Source organism: Phycodurus eques, chromosome 4 (genome assembly GCF_024500275.1).
Source record: "Phycodurus eques isolate BA_2022a chromosome 4, UOR_Pequ_1.1, whole genome shotgun sequence".
In the NCBI taxonomy this organism is placed as follows: Eukaryota; Metazoa; Chordata; class Actinopteri; order Syngnathiformes; family Syngnathidae; genus Phycodurus; species Phycodurus eques.
The window spans coordinates 26,856,034-26,880,097 of record NC_084528.1 but is presented as its reverse complement, the minus strand read 5'-3'; the positions used below and the strand labels follow the sequence as shown (position 1 = coordinate 26,880,097).

Here is a 24,064-nt window from a genome sequence, read left to right as displayed (position 1 = left end):
TACCACAATATTGATATTGATGCGCTACAGATCCTCCCAAAAACCGAAACGTCAGCTGCCAATGCGGCTTTTGCATTGTCCAGTTCCTGTCCGCATTGTCTCAGTTTAGGTGGATTTGATGGTTTTCTACTTCAAAACAGAAGAGAAAAACACCACTCCAATGATGTCACAGTCATCACGTAGATCAGTATGAGCGATGGTGACAGGAAGTTAATTGAGATGATTAAAAATAAAAACATATGGGTCTATAAACGGTGAACTCAGCTGCGCTCAACTAGTTTAAACAGCTGATTCTAAACAAACCGTGAGGATGAGTGCAAACGTGGATGGTTGAGGAATGTACAAACACTATGATGACATATGCTAGTGATTACACACTGATGAAAAAAAATGGGAGGTACAGGTATGCTTTCGCACACTTAAACAGTTTGACATGCTCAAAAAAGAAAAGTCACTGACAACCCTGAGCGCGACGTTGCCATGACGATTGTGATGTCATGCACAATAACGAAATCAGGCAGACACCGGCGAACGCTCATTAGATTAAAAAAAGTCCACGCTTGTCGCTAAGAGCATCCTCTGCAGCCCCTGGGAGCCTGTCACATCCTGACAGACAGCTTGATGCGATTTGTGTTGCCTGCCAGTGAAGGCCTCGCTATTGATTCACTGGCTATTGATCTGATAGTTTAACGGGGGTGAAACGCAAATTAACGGACAGCGTCTGTGAATAACTAAAACATAAATCACTTGGATGGATGTCGTACGTAAAGGGCCAGATGTGCATCCGTTCGTCATGAAGGTCTCACCTGCGTCGATATTGGAGCTCCGGGCTGGTGTGCATGTGTGTGAGTCCAATCAATGTGAGGATAAAACAAACAGACAGAAGAGAAATGAACTCTAGGCTCCAGGACAGAAACTCACTCCCAGATGATTTCTATCTCCAGGCACATGCGGAGTTAAAAATAACTTGCTCAGACAACAAGACTTTGACCTCGGACATCACGGGCGGAAACGTGTTCACGCGGACGACCTTTCATTGCGGCACTTCCTGACTGGACGACGAGCTCTCTCGTTTGAGCTTTTGATGACAGACAGACATTCTGAATATGAACTTGTGCAGACTTTCAGTTTAATCTAGACAAACCTAAGTAGTAATAGACTTCAACCGTGAGGGGAATAATATGTGAATTAGTGCACTCACTCCAGGTGAGTGAGCATCACTGGGGAAGGCCAACTTATTTCAAAACTGATGAGCATGTGGCTTTATTTCTTGTCCTCTCCCGGCAACTACGGCAATGCAGACCGTTATTCCACTACATTTGACTAGATTGTTGTGACTCTAAATCAAGGTTTATTAAAAAAATATCATAAAACACATTTTTCTTTTTTATGCAACTGTTTTCAACAAACATCTCTACACAAGTACAGTGTATTTCCATCACCATGCAATGTTTTGAGTATCATTCTAACATTGTTAACTGTCAAACAGGTCTTTAGAGGTAAGATTTTATTGAAAAGCAATGGCTGTTGATATTAGATTTTCCAATGTATTACTCTCATGAAACCAACTGAATCAAAGCACAATTTCTTTTCATTATCCCCAAATTCCTAAGTTTCCCTCTAATCCCAACACATTCGTTGTACAAACTCCTCCTAAATTCTGGTGAGAACAGTCTCCATTGGATATATTGGACAAAACACATCATCGTTATTTTCTCTTTAATTCAAACTCTTAAACAAGCCTGCACAAATGCTTACCCTAAAAAGGAAATTGGCTATTAAAGGTTCTTTCTATTATTTATGTAATAACGCTACAATAATAAGGTCAAGTTTTTGTTATTATCTGCCACTTCTCTAACAGCCTCAAGCCAAAAATGGTAAAGATCGTGAAGTATGCACAGAGGAGTTGTTATTTTTCCTCTCGCATTTGTTTGTGTTACTCAGATAAATTTAATCCATCTTAATTTCCTTTGTATCTTTTCTTTCCCACAAACTTTTTTTTTCACTACTCCATCTTACCGTTGTAACCATCGTTGTTGACGTCTCCCAGAGGCGCTATAGCTGTGCCGAAGCGCCCGAAGGTGTGCGTGCCGGTGAGGGCGATGGGTTGGGAGAAGGTGAGCGGGGCTTTCTGCAGGTACAAGTAGACCCTCCCCACTTCTTTGGGTTTGCTCTCCATCTCCCTCTCCATGTAGAGGGGGGCTCCGACTAGCACATCATCCATCCTGGACGCACAAGGTGGCGATTAGATCTAATACATACATGCAATTCATGCAAATATGATATGGTCCACTTACCCATCTCCATTCAGGTCGGTTACAGCCACTGAGTAGCCAAAATAAGAGGCCATCTGAGGGACAGAGCATTGAATATTATACAAAAGGAGGACACTGGTGGCACCAACCATTTAAGCAGCTCGGCCACATTTCAGTAAAAGCAATCTTTCTCAAATTCTTTGTTAAAACACATTCACTGCCATTGACGGCTTTGGAAGTAAAATACTGATGTTAGGTGGGAGGGGTGACAGTGAATGAGTTAATTACTAATCTTGTTTAAATTCCAATTTCTCTTCCAAATGTTATAACTCGCCAACAACTGAGATACACGTCTTATCATCTAGAATATGCAAACACAACAGAACCGTTCTGGGTCATGTGTACATGTTTACATTGCCAGGCCACTTGTTCCTTGGCAGTATTTGTAGAGCACAATAATTTGTGACCCACTGACCCATGGAAAAACATTGCATATGCCAGGAGGGTAAAAAAATTCGAGAAATTTTCAAAATTGGAAACTTTCCATGGGAACATTTTTTTATTATTAGGGTTGTTGTCTTCTGGGGCTCCAGAAGACAGCAACCCTTCCCCAACAGTGTCCTCAGCAACCTAAACCTTCTCATTTCTGCATTATTATTATTATTATCATGTCACTCTAGTTTAATTCCTGACAATCAGGAAAGAAAAGTCACAATAATATAATGCTCGTAATGAAAAAAAATTTAAAAATAGGATGTGCGGGGTTTGCATTTTACTCCGTGCTTGCGTAGGTTTTCTACGTGTACTATGGCTTGCTCCTACTTTCCAAAACCATGCATTTAAGACTGTAAATTGTCCATTAGTATGAATATGAGCACTAATTGTTGTTTGTCTATCTGTGCACAAAGAGTCCAGGGAGTACGTACCAAAGTCAGCTGAGATTGGCTCCAATTAGCCATGACACAAATGAGCACAACAGAAATCAGATGGCCGGATAATTTTTTCACTTATGTAAATCTTACTACAGTAAAAACACAAAACACATACAATAATTTCCTACGGTAACATTTGGAACTTATCGTGATTTTTATCATTCAAGAACTTATAATGTCATTAATTTATATGGAAACTGTTCAACTTCAAATATTTCCCAAATCCCCCAACATCCAACAGAAAGTTCCTTGGAAATTTAACAGACATTTTCAGTGTATGCCAGTTACACTCGCATCACAGGGCAATTCAAAAACACATTCTTGTCCAATACACACTGCAGAAAATACTCCCAAAACAGCACTAAAAAGATGATGACACAAATATATTCATACAAATAAATTTTCAAAAATGAATTTGTGCTCTGTATTAAAATGGCAGAGACACTACAAATACCCGTTGCACTTTGCATTAGGAAATGCATGGGTGAGGAATGAGTGGGATGTGCTGATGCTTCTACCTGTTCCCCTATGAAATTCTGGATGAAGATCAGGTTGGAGGAGTTGATCATCACCACCTAAAGAAGCAGAAGGACCACTTGTGATGCCTCAGCACATTTTGTCCTTACCACACAGCAAACTAAACATACAAAACAATGCGAAAAAAAAAAGCTAACACTAAAACCCACACCAAAAAGCTTAAATGCCTCTTTTTTCTCCTGCCCTCCACCATTACCATCCCCTGTGCTCCCCTTTAATCCCCCTTCTCACTCCCTCGTTCCCCCAAAAGTAACGCTGCTTGTGGGGAGATGGGGATAGAGGGGGAGGCTGAGAATTCCTTCATAAGACCTAAAATAACAACCACATGGAGACAGCCGGGGGGCTTAACACACACACGCGCGCACACACACACACACACACACACACACACAGGAGTAGACTGCTTGACCCAATCACAGATGTTTTAAAGACACACTAAACCGGCATTGTTTTACAAACAGAAAGAGAGATGAAGATAAACACAAATATCAGATTCATAACGTGAAACGGTAACTGGTCTCAGTGAGATGGTTGTCAGGGACATGAACACAACCAAACTGCATCCCCTATTCCACTTATTATACACAGTGTTGCAGAGTGCGTGTGTACTCTGCGTGCACTGTGGTTGCAGGTTAAGCCGGGGGGGTCGTGTGTGTGAAGGCGGGTTACCGGGGTGACGTGGGGTCAGCACCCTCCACATGCGGCGGAAGCAGTGTGTCATTAGGGAGGACCGGCACAGTCAGCCCCAGGACAAGTTCCCATAAGAGCACACACCAGTTGAACGCACCGCATCACATAGGGCGTCTGAGCGAGCCACGTGCAAACACACACGGGGGGGGAGGGCGGGCGCTGTCCTAGCTTTACGATAGAGTTCAGTTCCTACGACGGTGACATAACCCAAATTTGTATAAATCGTCCTGTGGTGTATCACAAACCTATGTGGTCGTAATTACAGTAAACGTTTGAATAAAAAACATTCTGGGTCATGAATGTAAAACAAGCAAATGAAAAACAGTAATGGCAGTAACTGAAAGCCTGCCTTCTTATGCCACGTAATAAGAACGAAGAATCACAATGCGGTGGGACATCGTGTTATTATCTCTCACGGCCACAGCATTCATATAGAGAACCAACATTAGATATTGTAAATTAACACTGTCGCCATCAGATGATCAAGTATGTGCTGTTGCAACTGCTGCTTATGTTATGTTCTTATAGAATACGTAGGGGTGAATATACTGTTCTTTCCTTGCTCCCCAATAAAAATCTTAATTCGACAAACAACCCTTTTATTGGAAAAGAAAACAGATTTTTTTCCACTTGTTTCAGTTTTTAAATTGTGACATATGCTTAATCTGCAAGAAGAGTATGTTTTCCTTTCATCCGTTACATAGATATTGTTGTGTTGCGATGTCCATCCATCCATCCATTTTCTGAACCGCTTCTCCTCACTGGGGTCGCGGGCGTGCTGGAACCTATCCCAGCGATCATCGGGCAGGAGGCGGGGTACACCCTGAACTGGTTGCCAGCTAATCGCAGGGCACATACAAACCAACAACCATTCGCACTCACAGTCACACCTACGGGCAATTTAGAGTCTCCAATGAATGCATGTTTTTGGGATGTGGGAGGAAACCGGAGTGCCCGGAGAAAACCCACGCAGGCATGGGGAGAACATGCAAACTCCACACAGGCGGGGCCGGGGATTGAACCCCGGTCCTCAGAACTGTGAGGCTGACGCTCTAACCAGTCGGCCACCGTGCCGCTGTGTTGTGATGTCAATACATATATTATGATCATTATACTGTAAAACTATCAATTATGTTGCCAAAATATACAAACATTTTGTAGCATACCTTGACATATCCACAAATCTTCCTCTATTCCTTTCTCATCCTTTTTCTCCTTTAATTTGCAATGCTGAGAATTTGGTAGTGGTCCATAGAATAAATAATACTGTATTTAATAGAAAAAAACAACAATATTTTGTTAGAATGTTACAAAATCAAATGTTGTTTGCACTGCATGCCTGTGAAGGACATTGCAGCAGGACCTTTTTCCTCTATCACTTGTGGGATTGGGGGTGGGGGCCTGGGGGGGTGTTTGCACTTGAGTTCAGGGGTCATTCAAATGCAGTGACGCCACTTTGATCGTCAAGGTTCTCAACTTATTGTACGATTTCCTCCCAAATCCTTGCAAAAACACACCAATCTCAAGTACGTTTTGCATTCCTGTGTCCATACTCACATAGCCAAAGTTCTGCGCTCCTCTTGGCACTCCGGCTATAAGCTCTGAAAAATTCCAAAACAGACTTGAATTAGCGCATGTGTGGGAAAGCCATACAATCAAAGACGGGGTTCGACAGAGGTTTGTCAATGGCTTTAAAACGCTAAACAGTGGACTGACAGTGAGAAGAGAAGCGTTGCAAACACACTGAATGATCGGCTGTAGCAGTGACTGATGCCTGCGGTGCAATTAACGTCTCGGGGCGAACAGATAGACCCTCTGCTTTCCTGCCCTCCAGCTCTTCCCTATAACCACAAGGCCATAAAGCACAACTTCCCAGCACCGTCAGAACTTTAAGTTACGACCAGTTTGCCATTGTGAAGAAGACTCGGTGACCAAGACCAAGCTTCACACTTCAACAATTGCATCCAAAGGCTTGCGTAACTTTTAAGAGTCTCTGACGTGTGTTGTGCCAGAGGGCCTTTGAATTGTAGTATGGGGGTGTTTAAATGCGAGCTCATTCTGTAAAAGTCCCACTAAATGGTGAGTGGCAAAGTGGCGCTAGGACATGACAAATGGAGGCAATGACATTGGCAGCAATGTTGGCCGAAAAGGAAGCAATATAAATCTAAAGTTTCCTTCAACAATACATGTTTGTGTTGAATTTTATTGACAGTCCTTGAGTGTAATACTAACCAAGTGATACAACTCTGAATGTGTCTAATTGAAAATGAGCTTCTGAGTGAAGTACATGTAAAAATATATCATATTTTTGGGGTGTGTGCTGAAATAAAGAGGAAATATACTGTATTTCCACAACTAGTTGTTGGGGTATTGAGTTACGTCTATTTGTCTAATTGGAGGCCTTTATTGTGTAAACACTATTAAACAACGTTATCTGTATAGTGTATTACAATTGACGTGAAATGACACTGGAGTTTGAAACTAAATAAAAAGGACTATTATGGAGAAATAGAACTGAGGTAGATTGGGCAGAACAAATTAAGTCATGTCGGTCCCAAAACATGGAACCTCATCACATTGTGGGGTGAGCTCAGGTCTACAGGGACCCTAATTGCTGTGAAAGAAGTTGTCTCCACATAATGTAAGAGCATATTTAATACTGCGCACGGAACTCACTTGCATCAAGCGGTAAGACTCCACATGTTAAATCATTGGAGAGTTTTTAGTGCCGCTGGTTTGGTTAGCAATAGAGTTAGAAACGGCGTTAAAATGGTTCAAATGCTATAAACTGAAATCACTGCATTTACTTTCGAAAACTATTTATTTAAGTGGACACTGCACCTGAAGCCACTCTTTGAGGGGTTGCATTTTTATCCCCCCCCCCCCGCCCAAGAAATGCATTTTCAAGAAACTCAAAAGATTTGCCCACTTTCTTTTTGTATGAAATCCTACTAAATCCATCCAGCACAGCATGATTACCCATTTTGTTTAAGTCCAGAAGAAACTCTAAACCTGGAGAGGTCTGCAGAGTCGGTCACTAATCATTCTAATCAGTCAAAGTGGAGCGCAGGAAATCCCTTTATCAGTAATTCCCAAAGACATGTCCCCTCGGGGTCGTGACCCAGACATTTAGAGAAAGTTCGCATTATTGCCTATGAGTTCAGAGCCGCATATTGTCACCCAGCTGTGCACTCGCCTCCTTTGGGTCACCCGATTACACTCCACAGTGTGCATCCGATGTAGGAAGGAGACAACTTGTGGTTGTTGGTGCTATATGTGTTCACTGTTGGTTTTCTCACCTTGTTCCGAATCTCCGGTAAACTCCCCCACCGCCACAGAGTAACCTAGAGGGAGACATCATTTACACATTACGACATGTTGGTAACATTTGGGAAACATTTACAAATGACATTATGAAATTGGACAATCCAAAACCACCCCTGACAATAAAACCTACAATTAGATAAGCTGGTGTAACTTTACTCGGGCCAGTGGTTTTGACAAAGTTAGTTTTGAACACCATATGGCAGATGAGGTTAGACTGAAATCCCCGTGGACCATGATGTTTGCAGATGACATTGTGTCCTGCAGTGAAAGCAGGGAACAGGTGAAGGAACAATTGGAAAGATGGAGGCATGCACTGGAAAGCAGAGGAATGAAGATTAGCCGAAGTAAGACAGAATATATGTGCATGAATGAGAGGGGTGGTGGGGGAAGAGTGAGGCTACAGGGAGAAGAGATAGCAAGGGTGAAAGACTTTAAATACTTGGGGTCAACCGTCCAGAGCAATGGTGAGTGTGGTCAGGAAGTGAAGAAACGGGTCCAAGCAGGTTGGAACGGGTGGAGGAAGGTGTCAGGTGTGTTATGTGACAGAAGAGTCTCTGCTAGGAAGAAGAGCAAAGTTTATAAAACAGTGGTGAGGCCAGCCATGATGTACGGATTAGAGACAGGAAGTAGAGCTGGAGGTGGCAGAAATGAAAATGTTAAGGTTCGCTCTCGGAGTGACCAGGTTGGATAAAATTAGAAATGAGCTCATCAGAGGGACAGCTAAGGTTCGATATTTTGGAGACAAAGTTAGAGAGAGCAGACTTTGATGGTTTGGACACGTCCAGAGGAGAAATAGTGAGTATATTGGTAGAAGGATGATGAGGATGGAGCTGCCAGGCAAGAGAGCTAGAGGAAGACCAAAGGGAAGGTTGATGGATGTCGTGAGGGAAGACATGAGGGCAGTTGTTGTTCGAGAGGAGGATGCAGGAGATAGGCTTACATGGAAAAGGATGACGTGCTGTGGCGACCCCTAAAGGGACAACCCCAAAGGAAAAGAAGTTTTGAACACCATTAAAAAGAGTTTGCAGGTAAAAATCGGCAAATGCATAGAAAAGTTTACTTCATGTAATAATAATTCTAAGATTGCAGAAAAGAAATCGCTCAAAATAAATTAAACTAATGAAACTTTTAGAATTCTAGCACTTCACTATTTTTTTAAGCCACCAGGATGGCAATTAATGAGGCTGAATGTTCTCTCAGGACCAAAGACCTCATCAGAAACCCTTGCACTGGAAGACAGGGTCTGTGTAGGGCACATTTCCAGCAGTGGTCAAAGTCCACCCCGAGGGGCAAGAATGAAGTCCGGAATCCCGAGGGAAAAGGGAGAAGAGCAAATTCCATTGAGCTTGCAACTCAAGGCGCCTGGATGACGTGGAACCTCCCAAAGAAAACAATTGCATGGAGTGAACTGTGGCGGTAGCAGCTCCTCCATATATCCTTTCTACTCTTAGAGCACTATGACACTTAAGCAACCTCAGTCGGTTTGCACAGGTGGGGATGAGGGAGGACACGCTGTGCAGATTGTGTGACTGGAAAGGTACAATGGCGCACATTCTGTCAGGTTGTAAGATCACACTGACACAGGTGAAATATTGATGGCAGCACGACAAGTTGTTAGCAGTGCTTGCAGACATCCTGGAGCAATAAATAACCATTCAAAGAAAGAACACCGCTGAGCTCCGTCCACATCTAATTCAGGCAGAACCCACGACAGTGAGCCCAGGGATGGGAAATGGAGGTAGACCCTGGAAGGAAACGCCACTTCCCAGAGGTGGTCCTGTCCACAACTCTACAGCCCGACATAATCATGTAGTCTCTAGAGGGGGGGAAAAAAAATCCTGCTGGAGTTGACAATGTCGTGGGCGAAGGGCCGTAAAGAAGCTGTAGAGTGAAAAAAGCCTAAATACCAGCAACTTGCTCAAGATCACTGGGATAAGGGGTGGACAACTTTGCTGATGATGGTGGTGTTGACGATTCCCAGCTCCATCAGTGTGGAATCTAGTGACAAAGGTTGGACTGAATGGCTACTTGAGGAAATCATCCGTTCGTAGGCTGGGAGAAGCGTCAGAGAGAGCCTCATTTTGGCTCCGACACAAGCTGGAAGCCTGGAAGAGATGGGCGGTCTCTGCTGACCTGCCAACTGGACGGTGTTGTGGTTGAGGGTCGAAAGACACAAGTGAAGGTTGGGGACCACTTGTCGACCTCTCTTCCAGGTCAGGACTTAAAGTTAGCATTGTACACGTGGGCATCGTAGATGTATTATACAACAGATAATATTCTTCTAATTCTCTGGAATTATTGTTCAACGTTATAGAGCAAGAACCCCAGCTAAGATGATAGCCAAGTTTATCATCTTTAAAGAAATATCAGAAATTGATCCTGGAAAAGACAGACTGCCTGTTTTTTTTTGGGCGATAACGACTATTGACTCTAGTATAGTAAAAGGACAATTGTGAATTTTTACCGAGGTAACTGTCATCGTATGTCTCTTCGGCAGCGGCGGTGTGTTTCTCTCCTGGAACGCGTCTCAGCACGGCTTTCAAGGAGTAGCCGTTCAGTATCTCGGCTACGCCTGCTGTCATCACCTGACCTGCCCACACACAAAGATGCACATACAGAGATACTTAGAACAAACAAAAATGTCTTATCTGTTGTGTTCGCGCCGCGTGTCAGCACGGACGCCCTGAGCGTATAGAGCTAACGACACATCGGAGTCATCCCCGAAGGAAGGTAAAACCCATCATTAGTAGAGGAAAAAAACAGGAAACATATTTCTAAAGTTCCTTAAAACGAAAGAAAACATGTCTTTTTCCACAGTGAGGGTTTTTGATTTATCCGCACTCACAGAGACACAAACAACACCTTTGCTCTGCTGTTGAACAGCAGGTCAAACAAACAAACCATATTATCTACAGCCATACTCAACCTTCCATAAATCCTCTTTTATGTGCATGTGTGTGTGTGTTTGTACTTTGCCAGAGGAAACGGTGCCCTCTTAACCCTCCTAGCAGCTCAACATTGCCGACTTGGACTGACTTTATCTACCCAAATAACACATCAACACATTAAACTCATGATTAAACTTGACTAATGACATGTCGTTTTATAATGGAGCAGCCCTAACACCAAGGAATGAGCTGACTATACACTCATTGGCCACAACATTAGGCCCAACTTCAGAATGTGCATATTGCGGTGGTTGGCGTGGACCTGCACTGTATCATACTGACAGATGTTTATAATATGCTAGTCTCAGTATGACACACTAAATTTCTTCACCACTGCAAACTATAGCCACAATAATAAACATATTGTTAAATGAATGCCTCCCTGGCGATGTCAATCAAAACTGAGCGTTATCATCTTTTTAAAGAGAATGTTTGATATAGGTCTTGTATTGGATATCGTAATGAAGTTTCCAGGGAGTATACACGAAATGGCTCCAATACTGATGATGATTTTTTCATATAAGAGTCCATAAAATCCAGGCGAAGTGCTTTTATAAACATTAAGAGGAAGTATTTTAACTGGAGGCAGCCGGCCTTGTTGAGTCGAGTCAAGAGGGAGCAGTCCATTAGTGTGGTCTAGTGTGGCTTTTACATGCTGCAAAGTTCATCATTAAAGTAACAACGGCACCACTGACAAACAATAAACCTGAATCATACAAATATTGTTTGGTGGTTTCTACACAGTTGTTTCTGTCTTTTTAAAATTAATTTGAGCTCTGCTAAAGGACTACTAGTGTGTTGTTTTGATTGCCCATTGTTGGTTGGGTTAGTTAGTTAGCAGGATTATGCAAAAGTTACGCAATCAGCAACAGTTGATTTAAAGCAACTGGACTCTTTTTGGTCATTAAAAACAAATGCCATGATTGAACTTTTCCAGATTTCCATGACCTGGATCACTGAAAACCTACAGAGAAAAATCACACAACTGAAGAAGCCTGCGAACTAATAAATGGATAGACAAACTAACACAAAATGTAAGTGTTCCCACCATCTGCATGAAATACGAAGTAGCCAAATAAACAAACAGACAAGCAAACACAAACAACAGCAGCATTCCATGATGGGTTTGGCAGACCAAAACATTTTTTTTTAATTTTTCAAATTGTGTCACAATGAAAATGAAAAGTTCCCCTCACTCCCCATAAACATCTGCACCAGAATCAAAAGCATCTTGCATCATCATACACAAACCGGGTAGTAGTCAGCTAACTAACTAATGGATGGAAAAAGTGTAAAAATTATAGCTTTTGTTTGATTTTCTCTTTGTCATTTGAGTCCCATTGCAACTCTTTCCCCCTTCTCCAAAATAAATTGGCCCCGGAACCAACAAGTAGTCAGCTATTGCATGGATGAGACGACAAGACAAATTTGGTCTCTCACGATGGCACTATGTCAGACTACTGCCATAAAATAATGCTGTGTCTCCGTCACACGACACATAATACACGACGTATTCATATCATATCAATATCCCATCTTTTACGATCGTTGGGCTAATCTTGTAAACTCAAACTGTTGGGTGAGGTGGGATGAGAGAACGTGTCAACGCTACCTGATATAATTATTTCCATGGTGATAGTTTTATGTTGAAATAAAAGAACAAAAAGAAGGAAAAAAAACGGGTGTGGTGTCATCCTTGGGTGCTCCGGAGAGGACGGTTTGGGCTGTCCTTTCTTACAAGAAGAGGTTGAGGCAATGTCCACGCACTTTTAATACCGCTAGCAAGCAGGCAACATAATGTTATGTAGCTAGCTAGGTAGCTAGCTAGTGCAAGTACTAACAATTGTAGTTTCGGTAAACATTGGTTGTGCGCGCAAATGACAATGATGACCAAGTCACGAAGAAACCCACAATGAACAAATATAGGCCATTCCATTTATGTGTTTTTTTTTTCCCCCAGTATTTTTGGAGGAATTTATTATTATTATTATTTTTTTTTTTTCATGAGCCAGAATGAGAAAAGTTATCCCTGTAACCGTAACAGAAACAAAAATGTATGATCCCATCATCATCCCAAGTATCTAGCAACCTAACAAACCCATGGAGAAACAAACACGGCTCTCTATGATTTTAGTTTTTTTGCAAGACTAATTTATTTTTCTCTTTTCGAAATTTGAGTCATGAGACGACCATTGTTCCCGCCGCAGAATGCAATGCTTTCCCATTGTAAAGTCCCATGAGCTTGTCTGTATTCTACGTAAACCAGAAAGTAGCCTGCTAACTAAAATGATGCATGGAGAAACAGAAAAGAAGCACAGCAATAAGATTTGTTTTGCTTTGCTTTTTCATCACAATGGAACCATTCTCCTATAGTCTTGCGTCATCCTCAGCACACCAGGAAGTAGTCAGCTGACTAACAAACCAACCAACCGTACAATGTTTGAATTTTGTGACTCTCTATAGCGTTTGAGTTACAATGGCCCTGGAACCAGGAAGTAGTCACCTACTTTACATAACAAACTGACGCACAAACAAACACAGAAATAGTCAACCTTGGCGGAGGTCTGCGCTGTATTCTAGCTTCTCTTTGCGCCATCTTGAATAAATGAGACACTGCCCAATGACACCAACAGGAAATGAGAGATGAATGAGCATCTGCAGAACAGTGCTTTCCCTAATTTAGAATAAGTGATGAGGAAAGGAGGGACCCCTGGAGAGCACACCTGGAGTAGTGGCATACTAGCATACTTGTACGGGTAAAGCCCACTTATATGACATTTCAGCATTATGCTTGAAGTCGAAATCCTGCAAGCAATCCATCGTGTGGGAAATGCATCAGCGATGTCTAAATCCTTAACCCCCGCCCCTCACCTCGCATCCCTCTCGCGGCCTTCTGCAACACGTTACTGTCATCTTCTTAATGACCCGCTATCACAACTGCCACCTTCCCTTCTCAGACCCTCCTCCTCCTGCGAGCATAATCATGGAGCAAAGGGGCCGTCCCTTCCCGCTCCATTTACCCCCCCCAGATCAGCTCATTATGGAGCCCAAACACCCACTTCCTGTCACTGTTATAGATGTGAAATATATGGGGTGAAGGGAAAGGGGAAAAGTAAGGAAAGAAAAGTCTTCTGTGTCATATCTTTGCGATAACACTGCTTTTATCTGCCAAGTGCGCCACTGTGTTTGACGTGTGTGTGTGTGTGTGTGTGCGTCTGCGTGCGTCCGTGTGTGTGCCTGTGTGGGAGTTTATGACTGCTACACTCATCACCTTCACTCATATTAATACCATTCTGTCAACATGCCGTGGAACCTCTAATGTCGAACACAATTTCAATTTCAATCCAGGATTGCTGGTCGACCTCAGATTTTTTTCCCCATTGAAATTAATCTGCTCTTGGGTCAAACCTTCGTGATTTTAAAACCGATATTTACCATGCTGTTTATTTAAAGACCCTGTGAAATGAATTGAGAGATTTGTTTCAAAATAGATTACACACGGTTTGATGTTTGAACATAAATGGTGAAAATGTGCAGAGACTAAGAACTATGTAGAACTGAATTCTGGAGATACAGGGCTCTATTTTCGTAGAAAGCGCAGCTGCGCTTCGGTGTAAAAAGTGGCGCATTTTGATTTTCGTACAAGCGCAAGAGTACTCACTGTGCGTGTTTGTCAATTTGGCAGATGCATCTGCATCAAGTTTGGCGGGGTGAGATTTTGGTGTCAGAAAGTTCATCTAAACTTCCGTCTACTGGGACCACGTCTGAATTTGATCAGGGCACATGCAGGCAGACAGACAGAGATCAATGAGGTCCGTGGATATATTTAAGTCGCCAGAGGTTTTCACCTGGTAATTCTGTATTTAATAATGGTACCCGCTAACATTCAATGCTCCATCCATCCATTTTCTGAGCCGCTTCTCCTCTCTAGGGTCGCGGGCGTGCTGGAGCCGATCCCAGCTGTCATCGGGCAGGAGGCGGGGTACACCCTGAACTGGTTGCCAGCCAATGCTCCAGTCATGAAAATAGAGCCCGCTGCGTTAAACTGGCTCTGTTCAGTTCAGTTTTCCTGATTTTTTTTGAGGGTATGGCTAAAGTGATTTTTTTTTTTCCTCATCAGTGATTATCCGCTGCATTTGTGAGTTAATTAGTACTTGGCCCATTTATACCATTACAGCATGCAGTTAGCTAACTAGTATGCCCAGACTCCAAAACTGTCTCATCCCTGGAAGTCACAATTTACAGAACAGCTCGGTGTCGTTACTTAAATGCCCAAAACAACGCGGTGACGCTGCAGACGAGCCCGTCTCACGGGAATTTGGATGTGTATTTTACCTGAAACATTTGGATGAATTTGCAGCACGGTGTACTAATTGCTAGCTCTCTGCCTCACAGTTTTGAGGTCTGGGGTTCGAATCCCAATTCCGGCTTTCCTGTGCACGTTCCCCTCGTGCTTGTGTGGGTTGACTAATACGCTATTTCTACTTACTATTTCCTCCTACATTGCAAAGTCAGCTTTGATCGGCTCTAGCACACACATGACCCTAATGAGGATAAGGAGTACAGAAAATGGACGCATGGATAATTCATGGGTTAGAGTTACATGTTAGGGACTCATTAAATGTCATTGTTTATATTCCAGTCACCTTTTGGGGACTTTATGGATGGATGTTTGGTTGAATACAAAATGATTTGACTTCAGAGGTTCCACTCCATCACTTTAGTGTATGCAAAGTGTGTTCCTGCATTTACCTTGCCAGTAAAAGCTTCCAGGGCCTCCTACCACCAGCCTTCCTTCCTGGAATAAATACAATTACTTGCGGTCAATCATGTGACAGGAAGTTGGGAGGGCATGTGACTATTTGCGTGGCAACAAAATGGTCCCGTGTGGGTATGTTTGTGCATATGTGTGCATGCTTGAATCCTGCTGTCATACATGTTGACAACTTTCGCGGAGTGAGAGCTTCCTGTACAGGAGGGTTACGTTGGACCGTGGGATGGAGGTTAAAGGTCCCGGTGACTTTACAGTGAAATAATGCATATAAATGTGTGCATTTAGTCTATTGTGTTAGGAGGCGCATTGGGACGAGAGGCTCCCCATGGGACAAACAGGCTGACCATCTTTCACAATAACTCTCAGAAGGGAGGTCTTGGCTTGTAACTTTACGAAGGGACGTGTTGTGATGTGCTCAAGGAGGCATTGCCAGTAATGTGCTAGCGTTGCATTCATTTATACCTTGGTGAAATCCACACTGAAGCCCGCCTGGCAAAAGCCCTGCCCCTCTGGGTCCGGGTCATCTGCAAACAACACGCACACACGCACACGCGCGCACACACACACACACACACACACACACACACACACACACAATTGAGCATGAAAAGGCAGCACATCATTTGTTTTAATCAGTGGAAATGTTTGTTTTCTGGAGCTAGACGCTCATCTGACTTGGGTGAGTATTCTATCAGATGAAACAATTCCATAAAAAAAAGTAAAAAAGAAAAACAATATGGTCGAAGGCGTGTTTTTATTTGCTCGCCTAACTGCGCATGAAAGTAAAAAAAGATAGATTGTTCCCCATGTTCGAGGCACCCCGAAGTGAAGCTTTATGATGTGTAACAAAGTACATGCGTGTATAAACACAGCGTGATTTATGGGATGCAGGGAGGGTGCACATTCAAGTGTAGAAACGCAGAAATTAGACATATGATAGGATATAAAGCGCAGCTTTACGTCCCCCCAGAGAACAGCATGGTTCACTGTGTTAAGTGGGGCTTTCTTTGCACTGGCACACAGACACATAGACACACACACACAAAATTAATATCTGTGCGATGCCTAGAGCGTACACGTGTATGTTTGAGTCTGAAAAGTGAAGGACTTGCTCGTGGAGAAGCCGACGATAAAGGCCGTATCCGATCTGCTGTTTATAATTTGCCACCTGATAGCCTTCTTTCGTGCTTCTCATGCTCATATCACCCCGCAGGGCGGGAGGGTTAGGGTGCAAGGCCATTAAGATGACAGAAAAGAGACACTGACATACTATCAGTGGGGGAGGACTTTAAAGTAAGATGTAAGGTAGCAACTCTATTTATCTGTAGAGTATTTGGTGTTGGGAGCAACTTGGAGGGTCAGCATGAGATAGTAGGATAATCTCTTTTGATGGACATCTAATCAGATGCACAAGAGCTGCATCAGATAACAACTGTTTTGATTGCACACAATGTCTACGTGGTATTTTATTCATTTTTAGATAGGTGTTAATTTATGTGCTTATTGTGGTTGTAGTTTGCAGCCATTGCATCATCTGTTTCTAATAGTTTGACCCACTCGTAGCTACAAAAGGTATAAAAATCATTACAAACAAATCTTGGGATGATGCATGATGTACACGATGCAAACTAAAACCACAATAATACTTAATGTTAAACCAAACATTGAGATTGTAGCTTGTTTAAGTGTACCTAATGTTACGGGTAGTGTGCGAAGATGCGAGGTGGGTTAGGGTGGTGCAAGGTTCAAGGCTTAAATGCAGATACTTTTGCATGAAAAACATTTCTGAACAGATGATACTGGACTTGGAACAATTATTCCCAAAGTGTGGTACTGATTCCACTTGCTCTCACTCTCTCTCTCTCTCTCTCACACACACACACACACACACACACACACACCTACATTTGTATTCATATGATATATATATTCATATGTATTCATACAAAAAAAAAACCACACAAAAAAAGGTGAGGTGAAAAGGAAGTGGAGGCGGAATCGTAGAGTGACTCACTGGTCCGACATGGCGAGTATTCCGCGTAGGCACTGAAGTTCTGGACGGCCACGTAGCAGGTACCCACGGGATCCATCTCCCCGCTCAGCTTCACCGTGCGCCAGTGGTAGAGAGGAGCGCACGCCTGCACAATACATCACACGTTTACTTTTTGAAAAACAACCTCAAAAGCAGGAGAGTTAGCAGAGCCATTAATTTGATATGCCTAAAATATTTTTTATGAAAGTATTTATAAAAACAAAGAAAACTAAAAGATAATGTCTATGTTGTGGTCATACAATGTGAAATAGGTACATTTCCATTATGGCCAAATTCATATTATATCCATAACTGCATTTCATTAGTGTACGTGTACATAGATATTTTAACATAACATTCTGAAATATTTACAGTATATTTTTAACCACAGTAGATTAGGTTCATCACTGAATTCAAATCCACTGCACGTTATAATGCAATACTTGCTCCCATAACGTTTACACGCCACCAGTAAATAGTCTTATATTTCATTATTATTGTTACATCATAAACCACTTTTATACTGCTACTCATATTACAGCACACAGGCTCTTGATTTCTTTTTACTGCCGTAGATCTATAACAACTATTATGCACCTCATTGTACATCGTTTGCTTTGATATATAGTTTGGCGTGCCACTACACCTGTCAAACTGCTTTTCATTTTTTCTGCAAAAATGACAATAAATATTTTATTACAATTTTCCAGTGACTACTTACCACCACTTTGCCTTTATGTGTCCTAACTGATGCTCCGAACCACTGGTGGGACTTAAACTCCAAAGGTTCTCTGCTGCCACTTACCTTTATCATGCGGTTATCTATAGAGAAGAATAAAAGTTTGATATTAAAAAAATAAAATTAAAAAAAAAAACACACATTTATTGATACCAGCAAAAGATGACACGAACTTTGGCACTGTGAATCCATTCTTGGAGTTTGAGAGGATGGAAAGCATTTGTCCTTGATAAAACAAGCAATTTAACAGACCAATAAATAAACACCCAAACAACACTTGCTCCACAGAAACAGGCATTCGTCAGGATGTTAGTGGTCCTTTTTTTTTTTTTTTTTAAATAGCTAAATCTGGTAAAAGAAAACACCTGGGAGACAAACAAGCACATTACAAGCATCTTCCCACTGACTGAACTAAATGGTGTTAAGATTGGTGTGATGGTGTGTGTGTGTGTGTGTGTAAATGTTTCTTTGTGGATATTTTCCAATATTAATGCAGCTGGATCCCTGTTAAACACCTTCCTTCAACATATGTTCACTCAAACTAACACTATGCATGGGCACATGTTGGGCTTGACCACTTCAAAACAATGACTGGCCATGGTGAACATGGTGCAGTCATTATTCATTGACTGATTTAAAGGTTTTGCCTGGAAAATCAGCATAATATTCTCATTAGTCACAATACCTTTTTTAAAATTATGCTTTCAGGTAGGGCTATCACGATCTAATCTTTTTACAATCGATTTTCCTATTGATTTTTGGTCGAATAATCGAATAATAATCGCCCCGCCTTGCCCACTATTATTATTATATATATATTTTTTTAACTACTAACATGCATTTTATTCTCATTTATGAGGACGGACATCGATACTTATGCTGCATATGTTGGTACTGAGTGTATGGTATAAATTTGGTGTACAGAATTTGAGACAGCTAAATGCTCAACGGTAAGCAATTGCTATTAGCATTAGCACGCTAGCGATGACCATTTTAGGTCAAAACCAAACGCTAACTATCATTCACCTCGCTCATAAATCATGTTTTATGTACATCACACATCTAAAAGTGTTTTCAAAAATCACTTACAGACGTCCCTCTGTTGTTTGTGGCAAAGTGTATTAGTAGCCCAACACCACGTTGTTTGTTTCCGGCGGTGCTAACATGGTTCAGAATTTTTTTTGGGGGGGGGGGATTTTCTCTATTCGTGAATAGAGGAGTCCATTGTAGTTCAACTTCCCATAGCAGACCTCATTTTGTTCTTATTTACACCAGAAACCAATTGGGACTGAATCAACGGCACCTCTCGTTGCTTCAGTTGTTTCAACAGAATTGATGATTAATGCTTTAGAAAATGGATGGATGGATAATTCATCGATTAAAGTCACATATTAGGCCCTCGTGAAACTCCCCCATTTACATTCCACTTGCCTTTTTGGAGACAACTCAGCAAATTTGGCAGGTGAGTGTATCCTGGTGAACATTCTCCAACACAAACCATTCAAATTGACAAAAGCCCTCGACATCAGTTCCACAAAGCATCCATCCGTCCATTTTCTATCCTAATTACTTGTCCTTTTCAACCCTGGACTCCATGGCAGTCAATCGCAGAGCACATAGAGCGAGACACATACATACACACAGACATGCACACAGATGTTTGCCACTCTCGCCCTCGTTATTGTGTACGTGTGTCCTGTAATAATGGGCCTGCTGTAACTCTAGAAATATCCAACACAGCCTTGATCATCAATCACCTCGTAGTGCATGAAGAGATACACACAATGGTATTTAGATTACTGCACGCATGCAAGCACACACTTGCTGCTCCTGGCTTATTACTCTTCCAGCAGACCCCGCAACTAACCCAGAAACACTCAGAAAACTAAGCCTTTTTTTGAAGAATTAACCAGAATTAGATGAATAAAATATTTTGTTGCAGTCATTGTCAACTGACAATATGCAACTCACTTGTACTGTAATGTTATTGCCTGTATAAGTAAAAAGAAAAAGATATTCATCTATCAGGTAATTATTAAGAATCACGTTGATTGTCGGAATTTGGGTAGTGATTAATTGCGTCTTGAAGCATCCAGGCATCCATTTTGTAACGCGCTTTTCCTCATTAGAGTTGTGGGTGAGCTGACATTGAGCAAGAGGCAACCCCCCAAAAAAAATAAAAAAAACACCTATGGACAATCTAAGTCTTCAATACACCTAACATACATGTTTTTGGAATCTAGGAAGAAGCCGAAATAACAGGAACATTTCTAACCAGGGATGTCGCAATGCCATTTTTTTTTTTGCACCCGAGTCTGAGTCATTTGATTTTGAATATCTGCCGATACCAAGTCGCAATCCGACACCTCAGCAATGCATTAAGAAGAAGCGAGTGCATCCAAATTGTCACAAGTGTCTTTATTTTTATTTATTCAAATATAGCTATCCCAACATGATACCTTTGTATATGGCTATAATCTAATCCCAGCTGTTGTTTTCCTTTTCACGGCACCACACGAATCAGAAACGTTACATTGTGTAATGTAAAATGCAATATCTGCCGTCCATTGGGCAATATCTTTGTATCAAAGGATTATTTCTTCATTTGATGACCTTTTTATGACCATCGCTTTTTTCATCTAATACCGATCAGCTGTGAAGCACATGATGGGCCCCGATTCCTGATCATGGGATCAGGCCGGGCCAACTCTAATTAAAATAGGATGGCTGGAGCCAACAGTCGAACCCTGAAACTCAGAACTGTTAGGCAGACGTGCTAACCAGTAGCACACAGTGGTGTCCTGTCTCGAAGCAACTGACGCAATATTGAATGAACCACAACCAGCAGAGGCGTCGATTCAGTGTCAACTATTCTTCTGTCTAAATACACATTTACTTTATAGATAATCACTGAAAATCTGTGGCTTCTTCCTTGGCTTCTACACCACCCCTTTCCAAATACAGTATGTCCTACTGCTTTATTATGTCCAAATGACAGCTGTGAAAAAAGCTCATTAAAACAACAAAGGTAGTGGTGGCCCAAGACTTGGGCACCGTATATACAGTATACAATAATATATATTCCAGGCTTTTATTTCCATATGCATGCTCAGAGTTCTTCTTTTCAAAGCCTTTGAATTTGATGCTGCTCAGATGCTGTTTTCAAGCCACTTCCTCCAGCTGAGTAGGCATGAAAAAGTCATTTTTGCCCTCTCATTTTGAAGACGTTAAGTCATCTCAGAGAGGAGGAGAGAGGGGGTGGATTGATGGAGGAGAAGGAGAGACAAGAGGAGGGAAAAGGAGACAGGGATGCATTTTCAAGATGTAATGAGAAGCAGACCTCACCCAATCCCCCTTTTTTTCTTCCAAAGGGAACTAAATTCCCATGTATAAAGATCCCCCCCCCCCGCCAAGCACGCACACACACACACCACCTTTTTTGTGTTCCCACTTGTTCTGGGTTTTAACCTCCACCCGCCACACACAACATAAGAGATGGAGCTGAGGCTGCATATTAAACTATTCAGGCTTGCCCCGGCAAAACTGATCACCATCTTTTTCAAAAAAGCCATATGACTTATCGCTCTTGTTTTTCCCACACAAACAACGTGGCAGCTCGCGTGCAATTAACTCATTGCTTCCAAATGTAACAACTGAGGTCACCTTTAGCTTTAAAGGGGACGTACTCGGAGCTCTGCAAATGCCCGCAAGCTCTCGTTCTCACATACAAACCATCACATCAAATATATTTGGAAAAGTCTCCGCTCAGAACAAAATAAGGGAGGGAACTCACTGGCGTTGTCAAAGGGTATTTGTCTGCAGCTGTCAGGCAGGCCCGGCCAAGGGCAGTAGTAGACGGACCCAGCCTCCACAATGCCAGGCTGAGAGGTGTTGGCCTTGGGAGCCCCTACCAACACACTGAACCTGGGACACAAATGCATCTTACAAGAAATGCAAGAAAAGAAAAAGACCAATGGATGGTGCAAAATATAATATATATCATATTCGGTGATAACACAACGCTAGTCATAGGACTGCAACGGACGATTATTTGAATAATCGATTTATCTGTCGATTATTTTTTTTCAATGAATCGGATCAAAATAACATTTTAAAATTCCCATTCTTTAATTCGAAACAGGACATTATTTTGAATCAGAGCAGAAAATGCACAAACATAAACTGATATGATTCATTTATTGGTTTGGTCCGTAACGTCACAAAATAGGCAAAATTTTGATCGGTTTCCCACAGAAATTGGCGAATATTTACTGTTGCGAGGCTGAATTTCCGAGGATTTGGACAATTTTCAGTTAAACGATGTCTCCAAACGATTAATCGTTTATCAAAATATTTGATTAATTTGATCATCAATTCGTTGTCGATTAATCTATTATTTGTTGCACCGCTAGCTAGTTTTATACAGCATATTTGGAGATAATAGCTTGTTCTTAAACTTGAAATACAGTCATTGACAGTGGTCCTGACATTCTGGTGTGGTTAATATTGAGGATTTACATAGTATTATGTTGATGGTCATTGTTGACAGTAAATGGAAATGAATAGGAAGATTCACGTATTAAAAGCTCGTAATTGTATATCGATGTTTGCGTATCAAATTCTACAATTCAAAAAGCGATGTCACATATTGATATTTCCCCCACATGGAGATGAGATCCTATATAAAGGCTGCATTTGGTTACCTCAATTAGCTACGTGCATGAGAATGCAGTTCTGCAGCCACAAAGGTTGTGATAGAATTTGATGAGCATTTATTTAAATGAATCCCAAGTATTAATGTTATTGCAAAAATGTTGATGCAGTTTTAATATTGCGCCAATGGACCTGATGGGACTGTGCAAGCGTACCTAATGTTGTGTTTGACAAAGTTTCCACTCACGTGTTGCCATCGGTGCTGGCCTGATAGAAGTCCACGGAATAACCAAAATAACTCCCAGTGGGTCCGCGGTACACCGTGGGATGCTGTGCGTAAAAGTTGAAGCTCCACAGTCCATTTGGCGCGCACCACAGGAAGGAGAGTAGCCGGACTACGAACACCGCCGTGGACCGTGAACGTTCCATCACTGCTGCTTAAAATCCCCGGGGAAAAAACAACTAGTGAGAAGCAAGCAGATAGACGTCGCCCGTGTGCAGGTGAGGTAGCTTCAAGTGCCACGGCTGGAGTCCGTCTGGATCTCCCGGATCTTCTCCTTCTTCTGACCCCCTTCAAGCCAGCAGCAGGTCTGGTGCTCGGGAACCTCCACAATGCTACAGTCCCACCCCCGCCCCCCTTTTGCACATAAATTTTACCCCCCGACTAACGCGCGCGGTCAACATTTGCAGGCGCAAACTACCACTGAGCGCGCAAATCGTGCGTCATCGCTCCTTTTACGGCGCCTTTTCAGCATGGGGACTTGATCGATTGTTTTTAAAGTGCTTGGACAACAAACAAAATCAAAGTGAGACTAAAATGCACACATGAGCAGCACATTAGGAATCTTTGACGTGCACGAAAAATCTAACCTCCCCATTACTTTAATTCACTTAAGATACGTTGAACAGCGTTTCATTGCTTTTTGAATCATCACTTCATAAATTGGAAGTCGTTAGTACACTTGCACAATCTAATGCAGTGATTCCCAAGCACTGGTGCCATGAAAAATCATCAAGTGTGCATTGGGAAATACAAATGAAAAATAGTATTTTACTACAAAGAATACAGGTATTTTGATTGTGCAAGTGTCCTAATGCTGTAACCATTTGCCAAGCGACGATGACAATTGACTGAAGAAAAAAAAAACCAAACAAACACTTTGGAAAGTCTGTTTTA

At 42.0% G+C, this 24,064-nt stretch overlaps 1 protein-coding gene across 1 annotated transcript in view; it reads right to left on the bottom strand.

The window, feature by feature from the left end:
* Positions 1–23,482, bottom strand: part of itga8 (integrin, alpha 8) — a 52,531-nt gene extending 29,049 nt beyond the window's left edge. The window contains exons 1-12 of the mRNA XM_061674889.1: positions 23,135–23,482; positions 22,028–22,158; positions 18,217–18,317; positions 17,478–17,601; positions 15,926–15,987; positions 15,442–15,487; positions 10,206–10,331; positions 7,714–7,758; positions 5,972–6,015; positions 3,706–3,762; positions 2,298–2,350; positions 2,020–2,225 (exon numbers count right to left, since the gene is read on the bottom strand). Of these exons, the coding sequence (XP_061530873.1) occupies positions 2,020–2,225; positions 2,298–2,350; positions 3,706–3,762; positions 5,972–6,015; positions 7,714–7,758; positions 10,206–10,331; positions 15,442–15,487; positions 15,926–15,987; positions 17,478–17,601; positions 18,217–18,317; positions 22,028–22,158; positions 23,135–23,316 (1,177 nt within the window). The 5' untranslated portion in view covers positions 23,317–23,482. The remainder of the gene's footprint in view (positions 1–2,019; positions 2,226–2,297; positions 2,351–3,705; positions 3,763–5,971; positions 6,016–7,713; positions 7,759–10,205; positions 10,332–15,441; positions 15,488–15,925; positions 15,988–17,477; positions 17,602–18,216; positions 18,318–22,027; positions 22,159–23,134) is intronic.
* Between the last annotated feature and the right edge of the window lie 582 nt (positions 23,483–24,064).